Here is a 14,537-nt window from a genome sequence, read left to right on the forward strand (position 1 = left end):
CAGATGGCAAATAGAATACAAGCTTATCTTACAAACCAGGACAACTACTTTATAGAGAGGTAGCGGTTGTAACCAATACTTACTAGATTTTTTTTGTTGTTTCGATTTATACTATGGCAAGATGATAAAATATGTATTTGACATTACCTTGGAATGCAAATTTTTTAAAAATAATTTTAAGGGAAAATATATTGAAACTGGTTTGGATAGCATAATTTCAAAAAGCCAGTTTCAATACCTGTGCAGAAGCCACAAAGAAGATCTGCATCAATCATCTAAAAAGAAAGCAAGCTTTAGATTTGACATGCACATTTAGATTTTTTTTGTCATGTATAAAAGAAAGTAGAAAAAATACACTATGACAGTTTATCTTCAACTGCACATCACTTGAACCTTGAGTGAAGACTCTGCATTATTGAAGAGAACCAGCTGAGGCAGTGCAGCTCCAGGTTCACACATTATCAGAACCTTCAACTGCTCATTAAAAGCAGAAAATCGTGTGGCTGCCTCTGCGAGGCAACAGCGCATTCTCCTGCTGTCATTGCCACTGTCAGAGCAAAACCGGAACCAAGCCATCCCATTCCATTACAAGCACCCTTACGCTGCAAAGGTGGAGCCCTGATCTCAGGAATGCCATTTGTGGCAGAGGTTTTCCATGGGTGATGTCACACAGCTCTCTGTCATGCCACACTGACACCTCTGTGATGTCACAAATCTCTCTGTGATGTCACATGGACATCCTTGTGATGTTACACTAATATCTGTGATGCCACACAGCTCTCTGTGATGTCACACAACCTCCTCTGACATCACAATGACATCTCTATGATGTCACACTGACACCTTTGTGACGTTGCACAGCTCTCTGTGGTAACACATGGGCATCTGTGGTGTCACACAGCTCTCTGTGATGTCACAATGACATCTGTGATGTCACACAAGCTCCTGTGATGTTACACAGATCTCTCTGTGATGTCACGCTGACATCTCTCTGATGTCACACAAGTGTAACATGAAAAGAAATAGCTGAAGGAAAATTAGCAGTATTTTATTTGTCCTGAATCTAAGAATTTAGAACCTTCAATTTTTACAAACATGATTTGATACTAACTATAGGCAATGAAGTTTTCCATCCCCAGTAAAGAAAAGGATTTGGCCTGAACCATGCCTGCAGCACCCCCAAGGCTGTAACTGCTCTGCCAGGGGTTCTTCCATGGTCATGGCTCTCAGGTGCTCCAGCACGACCCCAGGCACAGGCACTGATGTTTCGAGAGCTACCTGCTGAGCATGGCCTAATCCACAGCCACAGAGGCTTCAGGTTTATCCCTGGGCCACAATCCCTTCTTGGCCATGGAAACAACCTTGGCCACAGGTACTCTGAGAGATTCCTGCTCTGCCATGGGCTTATTCCCAGCCGCGGATGCCTGCAGGTGTCCTGCTCCTTTCTGGGCTCGTCCACAGGTCACAGATCCCTCAACTGGAGCTCACACCACTGGAGTTCCAGCAGCATAGAAACAGCAGCGATGTCCTGGCCTGGTCTCATGGATGATGGGAAGGCAAAGCAGGTTCTATTTCAGGGTTTCAAGTACAGTTTTGATCCTGTTCCTCGCAGAATACATCTGGAGGAGGTGTCCAGCTGTGAGACAAACAGAGACAGGGTGTGCTGGGTGAAGAATGGTGATGTACTGGTTTTCAAGGGGATAGGATCCATTTTCTTCCCAGGGAGCGGCAAAGAGGTGGGTTTGGATTCAGCACGGGAATGTGGTGGATAGCACACGGATGGCTTGGATGTTGCTGAGTGGGGCTTGCCCTCCTCAAGGACTTTGCAGTGGCACATTGGACAATCCATGTGCCGTGCTCTGCCAACAAGGAGGTGAGACCATCAACATTCCCCTCCTCATCCCTGTGTCCTACGTAAAGAAGAATCTTCCACCCGCTCTGCTCCAGAGAGCTGGCAAGTGCCCCTAGGGAGCCCCCTCATCCCTCCTGGGGCACTGCGGAGGGCGGGGCCGAGGCAGGGCTGTGACTGCACAAAGGGGCAGAGCGCTGGCGTGAGGCAGGGCTGTGATGTCCCAGGGCTGTGCTGGCCGCAGCACTGTGACATCGCTGTGACATCACCGCGCTGTGGCTGTGTGAGACGGGCCAGCGCCCGCAGCTGCCAGTGCAGTCGCGACGGGACGTGCCGGAGCCATGGGTGATGGTGACGTCCTGCTGACCGTGCTTCTCCTGCTGCTGGCCGCCGTGGCTGTCTGGTGGGCCTTTGGCCACCGGCAACCGCGGGGCCGGCGGACACGGAGAGGGAAGTGGAGGAAGCGCCCCAGGGTCCAGCCCAGAGGCTCACGGAGGAAGCGAGGAGCCCCTGCGGCTCCCAGGTTCCCCAGGCCTCGGGCGACTCCTGGCAAGCGGCCACGTGCTCCCGCCAGCCCCCTGGGCAGCCCCTGCAGCTGCGGCCCCTGCCTGGCAGAGGCCCGGGAGCTGCAGGAACTGATGCTGCACCTCGGGGATGGCAACGGGACACGTGAGCCGCTCTATTCTGGGATGTGGCAGGCATTGTGGAAAGAACTGGAGGAGCTGCAGAACCAAGGCCACCTGCCCTGCTGTGGCTTAGCCAGCTCCTCCAGAAGCCTCCATCCCATCCAGAGGCTGCTCCCAGCAAGATTCTCCATCCCTGGGAGAGCCTCAAGGCCTGCAAGGATGGCACAGCAGGGGAGAGACATCACCATCCATGCAGGAAGCTCAGGCTGTCAGAGACCCTGCATCCTGCCAGGAGCCTCTGCTATCTCTGACAGCCTCCATCCCTTGCAGAGGCTCAGTGAGACCTGTCAGCCTGAGGAAAGAGCAGAGCCCGTGGACAGGTCTCCCAGCTCCCTTGGACTCTGGAACTTCAACAACACAGGTGCCATCCTGATCCTTGACGTGGCAAGGGAAAGCCCAGAAGTCCAACTGGGAGCCCAGACCGGTGCAGGGGAGCCTGCTCAGGAGCAGCTGGCAGGGCAGCAAGCGTCCTGGAGCCAGCAGTGGGCATCCCACAGCAGCCAGGACAGCCAGGACGCTCTTCTGGTTCTGCCCGCCAGCAACAGCCCCAGCCTGGTGGTGGAGACGGGCCTCCAGACAGCACGGAGGTTCCTCCATCTGCAGGAAGCTGCTCCAAGACAGCCCTCGAGTGCAGCCAAGGCCTTTCTAGTAGCAGGTGAGATCTCCCGAGGAGCTGCCTGCGGCTCCCCCGGGGCTCTGGAGGGGCGCGGCCAGGCCAGGCCAGGGCCCCTGCGAGCAGCCTAGTCGCCGGCTGTTTCCAGTGCCTTCGACGGCACGGCTTGAAAAAGCCCTGTCTGCCTTGCAGCCGCTCCTGGCATCCCCCTGTGCCAAGGCTCGGGCTGCAGCCCCGGCCGTCGTCAGGAGCAGAGCCCAGCCCACGCCGCCGGGGACAGCGACGGTGCCGCCCTGCCCCGCTGCCCCGGGGCTGCCGCAGCCGCCTGTGCGCGCTGCCCCGGCCCGGCTCTGCCGCTCGCCAGCCCGGCGGCTGCAGGGCGGTGGCCGCTGCCCGGCGCGCAGCAGGAAGCAGGTGAGAGCGCGGCGGCCGCGGGGGCCCGGCCCGCTTCACTCGCGGGCACTTGCGGGGGGTTCTGGGCGCAAGGCTGATGGCTTCTCTCGGCCGCAGGGCAACAGAGGCAGCGGCAGGAGCTGTACCTGTGGGGCCCGCAGCTGGGCAGCGGCGGCTTCAGCACCGTCTACTCGGGCATCCGCCTCTCGGACGGGAGCCCGGTGAGTGGCCGCCACGGCCGGGCGGGGCAGGAGGGGCAGCGGCGGGGAGCGGCAGGGCTGGAGCTCAGCCCTCCTCTCTCCGTGGCTCGCAGGTGGCCATCAAACGCGTGGCCCGGGAGAGCGTCCTGCAGTGGGACGAGCTGGTGAGTGAACGGGGCCAGCGGGACAGAGCGGGGCGTGGCGGGCAGGGAGAATCCCGGGGCGGGCTCAGCGTGCGGAGCCGCAGCCCCGCGGGCCTGGGCACACCGGAGAGCGGAGCTGGGGCCGGGCAGCGGCACCCCCGAGCATCCCCCGGGCGGGAGGAAGCGCAAGCGCCTGGGAGGCTGCGCCAGGGGGCACTGGGGCATCCCGGGCAGGGCGCAGCGCAGCCCCAGGGCTGCTGCAGCAGCAGCAGCAGCAGCAGCAGGCTGCTGCAGGCACTGACTTTCTCCTGCTCACAGCCCGACGGCACCCGCGTGCCCTTGGAGGTGGTGCTCATGGAGAAGGTGGGCTCTGGCTGCCAGAATATCATCCAGCTCCTCGATTGGTTTGAGCTGCCGGACAGCTTTGTGCTAGTGCTGGAGCGTCCGGAGGCATCGCAGGATCTCCTGCAGCTCCTGCAGGAGCAGGGCTGCCTGTGCGAGGAGCAGGCGCGCTGGCTTTTCTGCCAGGTGCTGGAGGCCGTGCGGCACTGCACCGCCTGCGGCGTCCTGCACCGGGACATCAAGCCAGAGAACCTCCTGGTGAACCCGGAGAGCGGCCACCTGAAGCTCATTGACTTCGGCTGCGGCACCTTCCTCCAGGAGCGGGCCTTCACGGGCTTTGCCGGTGAGCCCATGGCCTGGGCCCTGCTCCCGGTGCCAGGCACCGCACGGCCCCGTTCCCTCCTGGGCTGCGGGCTGCGTCCTTCAGCCGGCCGCCTTTAGGAACGGGGCGGATGCCGAGCCCCAGGAGCCGGCTGCCGGCCCGGCCGACAGAGGGGGGGCAAAAGCGGCTCCCGGCCCCTGGGCTCAGCAGGCCCACGAGGGCCAGGGCTGCTCCGCTGGCCTTCTTGGCCTTGCGGAATGGTTTCGTGCCTTTGGCCAGCTGGCTGGGGGACGCGGGGTGGCCTCGGGGGGAAGCTGTGGCCACGGCTGCAGCCCCTGCCTCGGCCAGGAGGCCGGCGCCAGGCTCTGGAAGGCAGCAGCCTGCGCCCGGCCAGCGCCGCCTGTCTCCCCTAGGAACGCGCGTGTACAGCCCGCCCGAGTGGATCTGGCTCGGCTGCTACCACGGCCACGCGGCCACCATCTGGTCCCTGGGCGTGCTGCTGTACGTCATGGTCTGCGGGAGCCTCCCCTTCCAGGATGAGCCTGACATCGTGCTGGGCAAGCTCGTCTTCCGGCAGCAGCTCTCTCCAGGTGGGTGTCCGGCCTCAAGCCGGCGGGCTTTGGCAGCTGGCGGCGCGCAGCTCGGCGCGGCCCTCACCAGCTCCGCGGGACGTGGATCTGCCCTCCAGGGCCGGCCGCAGGAGGGTCCCGTGCCGACGGGGTCAGCGCGGCACGGGCGGCCGGAGGAGGCGGCCGTGTCCCGCCGTGCCGCTCTCCTGCGTGGGGCAGAGCCGGTCGGGAGCCCGGCACGGCCCAGAGCCCGGCACAACATGGCCCGGGCCCCGCGGGCGACGGGGGCAGCTGGGCAGGAGACTCTGCCGGTGACCGGCGCTTTCTGCCTTCTCTCCCCAGAGCTCCAGCACCTGATCCGATGGTGTTTGGCCAAGCACCCTGCGGACAGGCCGGAGCTGGAGGAGATCTCATGCCACCCTTGGGTGCGGGGCCGGCGCTTTTCATGCCTTGCCGGAGCCTCTGCAGCACCAACTTAGCGAGTCCCACGCAGGACTGAGAAGCCGAAAAATAAAACAGCAAACCCATTGTGGTGTGTCAAGGGGCTGGTTCTTTTCAGCAACTTCAGCTAAAGAAACGTCTTGGGAAAAGGGGGGAATCAGAGTGCTGCCTTCAGCCTTTGTCAAGCTTTCCATGCCTGCCCTCCCGGCTGGTTCTTTATATCTTCCAGCTCAGGCCGTAGTGCGGGTGAGAGGGGCTTTGCCCAGCCAAGAAATGCAGCAGTGGAACAACAGCTGCTCTTGCAAAGTGGCAGGGCTTCTTGGTGTCTCTTGAAGTGACACACAGGTCCATGTGTGCATTCCAGGGGTTATTTGGTTTCAGGGACAGAGACGTTCCTCTCTTAGCAGAACTCTGAGGAGAGCCAGAAGCTACAAAATATCATTTCAGGTTGAGCCCTGCTGAACTCTTTTTCTTTCTTCCTATGAAATGGGAGGCAGGGCTAGGCACTTCTCTGGGAATCTTGCCGAAGGAGCTGCTTCTCTGGGAGTCACGCCGAAGGAGCTGCTTCTCTCAGAATCCCGCAAAGAGAGAGCTGCTCTGTCTCCCAAAAAGGTACCACTTTATACCATAAAAGAGTGCTTGGCTTCCCCCTCTGGGTGGAGCACCTCAAATTGGGATGGTGTTACGTTACCGGGCCTGCAGTGAGCCAGTCAATGGCCCATTAACAAACGATTACCTCTTCGGAGCAAACCATCGTTCTTGCAAGAGATAATAAACCTGCCCAACCTCCAACAGATGGCAAATAGAATACAAGCTTATCTTACAAACCAGGACAACTACTTTATAGAGAGGTAGCGGTTGTAACCAATACTTAGTAGATTTTTTTTGTTGTTTCGATTTATACTATGGCAAGATGATAAAATATGTATTTGACATTACCTTGGAATGCAAATTTTTTAAAACTAATTTTAAGGGAAAATATATTGAAACTGGTTTGGATAGCATAATTTCAAAAAGCCAGTTTCAATACCTGTGCAGAAGCCACGAAGAAGATCTGCATCAATCATCTAAAAAGAAAGCAAGCTTTAGATTTGACATGCACATTTAGATTTTTTTTGTCATGTATAAAAGAAAGGAGAAAAAATACACTATGACAGTTTATCTTCAACTGCACATCACTTGAACCTTGAGTGAAGACTCTGCATTATTGAAGAGAACCAGCTGAGGCAGTGCAGCTCCAGGTTCACACATTATCAGAACCTTCGACTGCTCATTAAAAGCAGAAAATAGTGTGGCTGCCTCTGCGAGGCAACAGCGCATTCTCCTGCTGTCATTGCCACTGTCAGAGCAAAACTGGAACCAAGCCATCCCATTCCATCACAAGCACCCTTACGCTGCAAAGGTGGAGCCCTGATCTCAGGAATGCCATTTGTGGCAGAGGTTTTCCATGGGTGATGTCACACAGCTCTCTGTCATGCCACACTGACACCTCTGTGATGTCACAAATCTCTCTGTGATGTCACATGGACATCCTTGTGATGTTACACTAATATCTGTGATGCCACACAGCTCTCTGTGATGTCACACAACCTCCTCTGACATCACAATGACATCTCTATGATGTCACACTGACACCTTTGTGACGTTGCACAGCTCTCTGTGGTAACACATGGGCATCTGTGGTGTCACACAGCTCTCTGTGATGTCACAATGACATCTGTGATGTCACACAAGCTCCTGTGATGTTACACAGACCTCTCTGCGATGTCACGCTGACATCTCTCTGATGTCACACAAGTGTAACAAGAAAAGAAATAGCTGAAGGAAAATTAGCAGTATTTTATTTGTCCTGAATCTAAGAATTTAGGACCTTCAATTTTTACAAACATGATTTGATACTAACTATAGGCAATGAAGTTTTCCATCCCCACTAAAGAAATGGATTTGGCCTGAACCATGGCTGCAGCACCCCCAAGGCTGTAACTGCTCTGCCAGGGGTTCTTCCATGGTCATGGCTCTCAGGTGCTCCAGCACGACCCCAGGCACAGGCACTGATGTTTCGAGGGCTACCTGCTGAGCATGGCCTAATCCACAGCCACAGAGGTTTCAGGTTTATCCCTGGGCCACAATCCCTTCTTGGCCATGGAAACAACCATGGCCACAGGTACTCTGAGAGATTCCTGCTCTGCCATGGGCTTATTCCCAGCCGCGGATGCCTGCGGGTGTCCTGCTCCTGTCTGGGCTCATCCACAGGTCACAGATCCCTCAACTGGAGCTAACACCACTGGAGTTCCAGCAGCACAGAAACAGCAGCGATGTCCTGGCCTGGTCTCATGGATGATGGGAAGGCAAAGCAGGTTCTATTTCAGGGTTTCAAGTACAGTTTTGATCCTGTTCCTCGCAGAATACATCTGGAGCAGGTGTCCAGCTGTGAGACAAACAGAGACAGGGTGTGCTGGGTGAAGAATGGTGATGTACTGGTTTTCAAGGGGATAGGATCCATTTTCTTCCCAGGCAGCGGCAAAGAGCTGGGTTTGGATTCAGCACGGGAATGTGGTGGATAGCACACGGATGGCTTGGATGTTGCTGAGCGGGGCTTGCCCTCCTCAAGGACTTTGCAGTGGCACATTGGACAATCCATGTCCCGTGCTCTGCCAGCAAGGAGGTGAGACCATCAACATTCCCCTCCTCATCCCTGTGTCCTACGTAAAGAAGAATCTTCCACCCGCTCTGCTCCAGAGAGCTGGCAAGTGCCCCTAGGGAGCCCCCTCATCCCTCCTGGGGCACTGCGGAGGGCGGGGCCGAGGCAGGGCTGTGACTGCACAAAGGGGCAGAGCGCTGGCGTGAGGCAGGGCTGTGATGTCCCAGGGCTGTGCTGGCCGCAGCACTGTGACATCGCTGTGACATCACCGCGCTGTGGCTGTGTGAGACGGGCCAGCGCCCGCAGCTGCCAGTGCAGTCGCGACGGGACGTGCCGGAGCCATGGGTGACGGTGACGTCCTGCTGACCGTGCTTCTCCTGCTGCTGGCCGCCGTGGCTGTCTGGTGGGCCTTTGGCCACCGGCAACCGCGTGGCCGGCGGACACGGAGAGGGAAGTGGAGGAAGCGCCCCAGGGTCCAGCCCAGAGGCTCACGGAGGAAGCGAGGAGCCCCTGCGGCTCCCAGGTTCCCCAGGCCTCGGGCGACTCCTGGCAAGCGGCCACGTGCTCCCGCCAGCCCCCTGGGCAGCCCCTGCAGCTGCGGCCCCTGCCTGGCAGAGGCCCGGGAGCTGCAGGAACTGATGCTGCACCTCGGGGATGGCAACGGGACACGTGAGCCGCTCTATTCTGGGATGTGGCAGGCATTGTGGAAAGAACTGGAGGAGCTGCAGAACCAAGGCCACCTGCCCTGCTGTGGCTTAGCCAGCTCCTCCAGAAGCCTCCATCCCATCCAGAGGCTGCTCCCAGCAAGATTCTCCATCCCTGGGAGAGCCTCAAGGCCTGCAAGGATGGCACAGCAGGGGAGAGACATCACCATCCATGCAGGAAGCTCAGGCTCTCAGAGACCCTGCATCCTGCCAGGAGCCTCTGCTATCTCTGACAGCCTCCATCCCTTGCAGAGGCTCAGTGAGACCTGTCAGCCTGAGGAAAGAGCAGAGCCCGTGGACAGGTCTCCCAGCTCCCTTGGACTCTGGAACTTCAACAACACAGGTGCCATCCTGATCCTTGACGTGGCAAGGGAAAGCCCAGAAGTCCAACTGGGAGCCCAGACCGGTGCAGGGGAGCCTGCTCAGGAGCAGCTGGCAGGGCAGCAAGCGTCCTGGAGCCAGCAGTGGGCATCCCACAGCAGCCAGGACAGCCAGGACGCTCTTCTGGTTCTGCCCGCCAGCAACAGCCCCAGCCTGGTGGTGGAGACGGGCCTCCAGACAGCACGGAGGTTCCTCCATCTGCAGGAAGCTGCTCCAAGACAGCCCTCGAGTGCAGCCAAGGCCTTTCTAGTAGCAGGTGAGATCTCCCGAGGAGCTGCCTGCGGCTCCCCCGGGGCTCTGGAGGGGCGCGGCCAGGCCAGGCCAGGGCCCCTGCGAGCAGCCTAGTCGCCGGCTGTTTCCAGTGCCTTCGACGGCACGGCTTGAAAAAGCCCTGTCTGCCTTGCAGCCGCTCCTGGCATCCCCCTGTGCCAAGGCTCGGGCTGCAGCCCCGGCCGTCGTCAGGAGCAGAGCCCAGCCCACGCCGCCGGGGACAGCGACGGTGCCGCCCTGCCCCGCTGCCCCGGGGCTGCCGCAGCCGCCTGTGCGCGCTGCCCCGGCCCGGCTCTGCCGCTCGCCAGCCCGGCGGCTGCAGGGCGGTGGCCGCTGCCCGGCGCGCAGCAGGAAGCAGGTGAGAGCGCGGCGGCCGCGGGGGCCCGGCCCGCTTCACTCGCGGGCACTTGCGGGGGGTTCTGGGCGCAAGGCTGATGGCTTCTCTCGGCCGCAGGGCAACAGAGGCAGCGGCAGGAGCTGTACCTGTGGGGCCCGCAGCTGGGCAGCGGCGGCTTCAGCACCGTCTACTCGGGCATCCGCCTCTCGGACGGGAGCCCGGTGAGTGGCCGCCACGGCCGGGCGGGGCAGGAGGGGCAGCGGCGGGGAGCGGCAGGGCTGGAGCTCAGCCCTCCTCTCTCCGTGGCTCGCAGGTGGCCATCAAACGCGTGGCCCGGGAGAGCGTCCTGCAGTGGGACGAGCTGGTGAGTGAACGGGGCCAGCGGGACAGAGCGGGGCGTGGCGGGCAGGGAGAATCCCGGGGCGGGCTCAGCGTGCGGAGCCGCAGCCCCGCGGGCCTGGGCACACCGGAGAGCGGAGCTGGGGCCGGGCAGCGGCACCCCCGAGCATCCCCCGGGCGGGAGGAAGCGCAAGCGCCTGGGAGGCTGCGCCAGGGGGCACTGGGGCATCCCGGGCAGGGCGCAGCGCAGCCCCAGGGCTGCTGCAGCAGCAGCAGCAGCAGCAGCAGGCTGCTGCAGGCACTGACTTTCTCCTGCTCACAGCCCGACGGCACCCGCGTGCCCTTGGAGGTGGTGCTCATGGAGAAGGTGGGCTCTGGCTGCCAGAATATCATCCAGCTCCTCGATTGGTTTGAGCTGCCGGACAGCTTTGTGCTAGTGCTGGAGCGTCCGGAGGCATCGCAGGATCTCCTGCAGCTCCTGCAGGAGCAGGGCTGCCTGTGCGAGGAGCAGGCGCGCTGGCTTTTCTGCCAGGTGCTGGAGGCCGTGCGGCACTGCACCGCCTGCGGCGTCCTGCACCGGGACATCAAGCCAGAGAACCTCCTGGTGAACCCGGAGAGCGGCCACCTGAAGCTCATTGACTTCGGCTGCGGCACCTTCCTCCAGGAGCGGGCCTTCACGGGCTTTGCCGGTGAGCCCATGGCCTGGGCCCTGCTCCCGGTGCCAGGCACCGCACGGCCCCGTTCCCTCCTGGGCTGCGGGCTGCGTCCTTCAGCCGGCCGCCTTTAGGAACGGGGCGGATGCCGAGCCCCAGGAGCCGGCTGCCGGCCCGGCCGACAGAGGGGGGGCAAAAGCGGCTCCCGGCCCCTGGGCTCAGCAGGCCCACGAGGGCCAGGGCTGCTCCGCTGGCCTTCTTGGCCTTGCGGAATGGTTTCGTGCCTTTGGCCAGCTGGCTGGGGGACGCGGGGTGGCCTCGGGGGGAAGCTGTGGCCACGGCTGCAGCCCCTGCCTCGGCCAGGAGGCCGGCGCCAGGCTCTGGAAGGCAGCAGCCTGCGCCCGGCCAGCGCCGCCTGTCTCCCCTAGGAACGCGCGTGTACAGCCCGCCCGAGTGGATCTGGCTCGGCTGCTACCACGGCCACGCGGCCACCATCTGGTCCCTGGGCGTGCTGCTGTACGTCATGGTCTGCGGGAGCCTCCCCTTCCAGGATGAGCCTGACATCGTGCTGGGCAAGCTCGTCTTCCGGCAGCAGCTCTCTCCAGGTGGGTGTCCGGCCTCAAGCCGGCGGGCTTTGGCAGCTGGCGGCGCGCAGCTCGGCGCGGCCCTCACCAGCTCCGCGGGACGTGGATCTGCCCTCCAGGGCCGGCCGCAGGAGGGTCCCGTGCCGACGGGGTCAGCGCGGCACGGGCGGCCGGAGGAGGCGGCCGTGTCCCGCCGTGCCGCTCTCCTGCGTGGGGCAGAGCCGGTCGGGAGCCCGGCACGGCCCAGAGCCCGGCACAACATGGCCCGGGCCCCGCGGGCGACGGGGGCAGCTGGGCAGGAGACTCTGCCGGTGACCGGCGCTTTCTGCCTTCTCTCCCCAGAGCTCCAGCACCTGATCCGATGGTGTTTGGCCAAGCACCCTGCGGACAGGCCGGAGCTGGAGGAGATCTCATGCCACCCTTGGGTGCGGGGCCGGCGCTTTTGATGCCTTGCCGGAGCCTCTGCAGCACCAACTTAGCGAGTCCCACGCAGGACTGAGAAGCCGAAAAATAAAACAGCAAACCCATTGTGGTGTGTCAAGGGGCTGGTTCTTTTCAGCAACTTCAGCTAAAGAAACGTCTTGGGAAAAGGGGGGAATCAGAGTGCTGCCTTCAGCCTTTGTCAAGCTTTCCATGCCTGCCCTCCCGGCTGGTTCTTTATATCTTCCAGCTCAGGCCGTAGTGCGGGTGAGAGGGGCTTTGCCCAGCCAAGAAATGCAGCAGTGGAACAACAGCTGCTCTTGCAAAGTGGCAGGGCTTCTTGGTGTCTCTTGAAGTGACACACAGGTCCATGTGTGCATTCCAGGGGTTATTTGGTTTCAGGGACAGAGACGTTCCTCTCTTAGCAGAACTCTGAGGAGAGCCAGAAGCTACAAAATATCATTTCAGGTTGAGCCCTGCTGAACTCTTTTTCTTTCTTCCTATGAAATGGGAGGCAGGGCTAGGCACTTCTCTGGGAATCTTGCCGAAGGAGCTGCTTCTCTGGGAGTCACGCCGAAGGAGCTGCTTCTCTCAGAATCCCGCAAAGAGAGAGCTGCTCTGTCTCCCAAAAAGGTACCACTTTATACCATAAAAGAGTGCTTGGCTTCCCCCTCTGGGTGGAGCACCTCAAATTGGGATGGTGTTACGTTACCGGGCCTGCAGTGAGCCAGTCAATGGCCCATTAACAAACGATTACCTCTTCGGAGCAAACCATCGTTCTTGCAAGAGATAATAAACCTGCCCAACCTCCAACAGATGGCAAATAGAATACAAGCTTATCTTACAAACCAGGACAACTACATTATAGAGAGGTAGCGGTTGTAACCAATACTTAGTAGATTTTTTTGTTGTTTCGATTTATACTATGGCAAGATGATAAAATATGTATTTGACATTACCTTGGAATGCAAATTTTTTAAAAATAATTTTAAGGGAAAATATATTGAAACTGGTTTGGATAGCATAATTTCAAAAAGCCAGTTTCAATACCTGTGCAGAAGCCACGAAGAAGATCTGCATCAATCATCTAAAAAGAAAGCAAGCTTTAGATTTGACATGCACATTTAGATTTTTTTTGTCATGTATAAAAGAAAGGAGAAAAAATACACTATGACAGTTTATCTTCAACTGCACATCACTTGAACCTTGAGTGAAGACTCTGCATTATTGAAGAGAACCAGCTGAGGCAGTGCAGCTCCAGGTTCACACATTATCAGAACCTTCGACTGCTCATTAAAAGCAGAAAATAGTGTGGCTGCCTCTGCGAGGCAACAGCGCATTCTCCTGCTGTCATTGCCACTGTCAGAGCAAAACTGGAACCAAGCCATCCCATTCCATCACAAGCACCCTTACGCTGCAAAGGTGGAGCCCTGATCTCAGGAATGCCATTTGTGGCAGAGGTTTTCCATGGGTGATGTCACACAGCTCTCTGTCATGCCACACTGACACCTCTGTGATGTCACAAATCTCTCTGTGATGTCACATGGACATCCTTGTGATGTTACACTAATATCTGTGATGCCACACAGCTCTCTGTGATGTCACACAACCTCCTCTGACATCACAATGACATCTCTATGATGTCACACTGACACCTTTGTGACGTTGCACAGCTCTCTGTGGTAACACATGGGCATCTGTGGTGTCACACAGCTCTCTGTGATGTCACAATGACATCTGTGATGTCACACAAGCTCCTGTGATGTTACACAGACCTCTCTGCGATGTCACGCTGACATCTCTCTGATGTCACACAAGTGTAACAAGAAAAGAAATAGCTGAAGGAAAATTAGCAGTATTTTATTTGTCCTGAATCTAAGAATTTAGGACCTTCAATTTTTACAAACATGATTTGATACTAACTATAGGCAATGAAGTTTTCCATCCCCACTAAAGAAATGGATTTGGCCTGAACCATGGCTGCAGCACCCCCAAGGCTGTAACTGCTCTGCCAGGGGTTCTTCCATGGTCATGGCTCTCAGGTGCTCCAGCACGACCCCAGGCACAGGCACTGATGTTTCGAGGGCTACCTGCTGAGCATGGCCTAATCCACAGCCACAGAGGTTTCAGGTTTATCCCTGGGCCACAATCCCTTCTTGGCCATGGAAACAACCATGGCCACAGGTACTCTGAGAGATTCCTGCTCTGCCATGGGCTTATTCCCAGCCGCGGATGCCTGCGGGTGTCCTGCTCCTGTCTGGGCTCATCCACAGGTCACAGATCCCTCAACTGGAGCTAACACCACTGGAGTTCCAGCAGCACAGAAACAGCAGCGATGTCCTGGCCTGGTCTCATGGATGATGGGAAGGCAAAGCAGGTTCTATTTCAGGGTTTCAAGTACAGTTTTGATCCTGTTCCTCGCAGAATACATCTGGAGCAGGTGTCCAGCTGTGAGACAAACAGAGACAGGGTGTGCTGGGTGAAGAATGGTGATGTACTGGTTTTCAAGGGGATAGGATCCATTTTCTTCCCAGGGAGCGGCAAAGAGCTGGGTTTGGATTCAGCACGGGAATGTGGTGGATAGCACACGGATGGCTTGGATGTTGCTGAGCGGGGCTTGCCCTCCTCAAGGACTTTGCAGTGGCACATT

General features: G+C 58.7%; 2 protein-coding genes across 2 annotated transcripts; both read left to right on the forward strand.

Annotated features, from left to right (window-relative positions):
- Positions 1 to 2,190: 2,190 nt before the first annotated feature.
- LOC144246154 (serine/threonine-protein kinase pim-1-like) lies at positions 2,191 to 7,899 on the forward strand. Its single transcript, XM_085579538.1, has 8 exons — positions 2,191 to 2,252; positions 3,075 to 3,190; positions 3,659 to 3,762; positions 3,855 to 3,905; positions 4,266 to 4,569; positions 4,962 to 5,138; positions 5,460 to 5,542; positions 7,765 to 7,899. Exons 1-8 carry the CDS (start codon positions 2,191 to 2,193, stop codon positions 7,897 to 7,899), a joined length of 1,032 nt encoding a protein of 343 aa, XP_085435664.1.
- A 641-nt stretch (positions 7,900 to 8,540) lies between these two features.
- Positions 8,541 to 14,248, forward strand: LOC144246155 (serine/threonine-protein kinase pim-1-like). Its single transcript, XM_085579539.1, has 8 exons — positions 8,541 to 8,602; positions 9,425 to 9,540; positions 10,009 to 10,112; positions 10,205 to 10,255; positions 10,616 to 10,919; positions 11,312 to 11,488; positions 11,810 to 11,892; positions 14,114 to 14,248. The coding sequence occupies exons 1-8, from the start codon at positions 8,541 to 8,543 to the stop codon at positions 14,246 to 14,248; spliced, it is 1,032 nt and encodes a 343-aa protein (XP_085435665.1).
- The last annotated feature ends 289 nt before the right edge of the window (positions 14,249 to 14,537 follow it).

Source organism: Lonchura striata, chromosome 4 (assembly GCF_050655825.1).
Source record: "Lonchura striata isolate lonStrDom1 chromosome 4, ASM5065582v1, whole genome shotgun sequence".
Classification (NCBI taxonomy): domain Eukaryota; kingdom Metazoa; phylum Chordata; class Aves; order Passeriformes; family Estrildidae; genus Lonchura; species Lonchura striata.

Coding starts and splice junctions, on each gene's coding strand:
- LOC144246155 (XM_085579539.1), top strand. CDS start 8,541: ATGGGTGACGGTGACGTCCTGCTGACCGTGCTTCTCCTGCTGCTGGCC. Junction 10,920..11,311: donor GGCCTTCACGGGCTTTGCCG/GTGAGCCCATGG, acceptor TGTCTCCCCTAG/GAACGCGCGTGTACAGCCCG. Junction 11,489..11,809: donor CCGGCAGCAGCTCTCTCCAG/GTGGGTGTCCGG, acceptor TTCTCTCCCCAG/AGCTCCAGCACCTGATCCGA.
- LOC144246154 (XM_085579538.1), top strand. CDS start 2,191: ATGGGTGATGGTGACGTCCTGCTGACCGTGCTTCTCCTGCTGCTGGCC. Junction 2,253..3,074: donor CTGGCCGCCGTGGCTGTCTG/GTGGGCCTTTGG, acceptor TCTGCCCGCCAG/CAACAGCCCCAGCCTGGTGG. Junction 3,763..3,854: donor GCCTCTCGGACGGGAGCCCG/GTGAGTGGCCGC, acceptor CGTGGCTCGCAG/GTGGCCATCAAACGCGTGGC.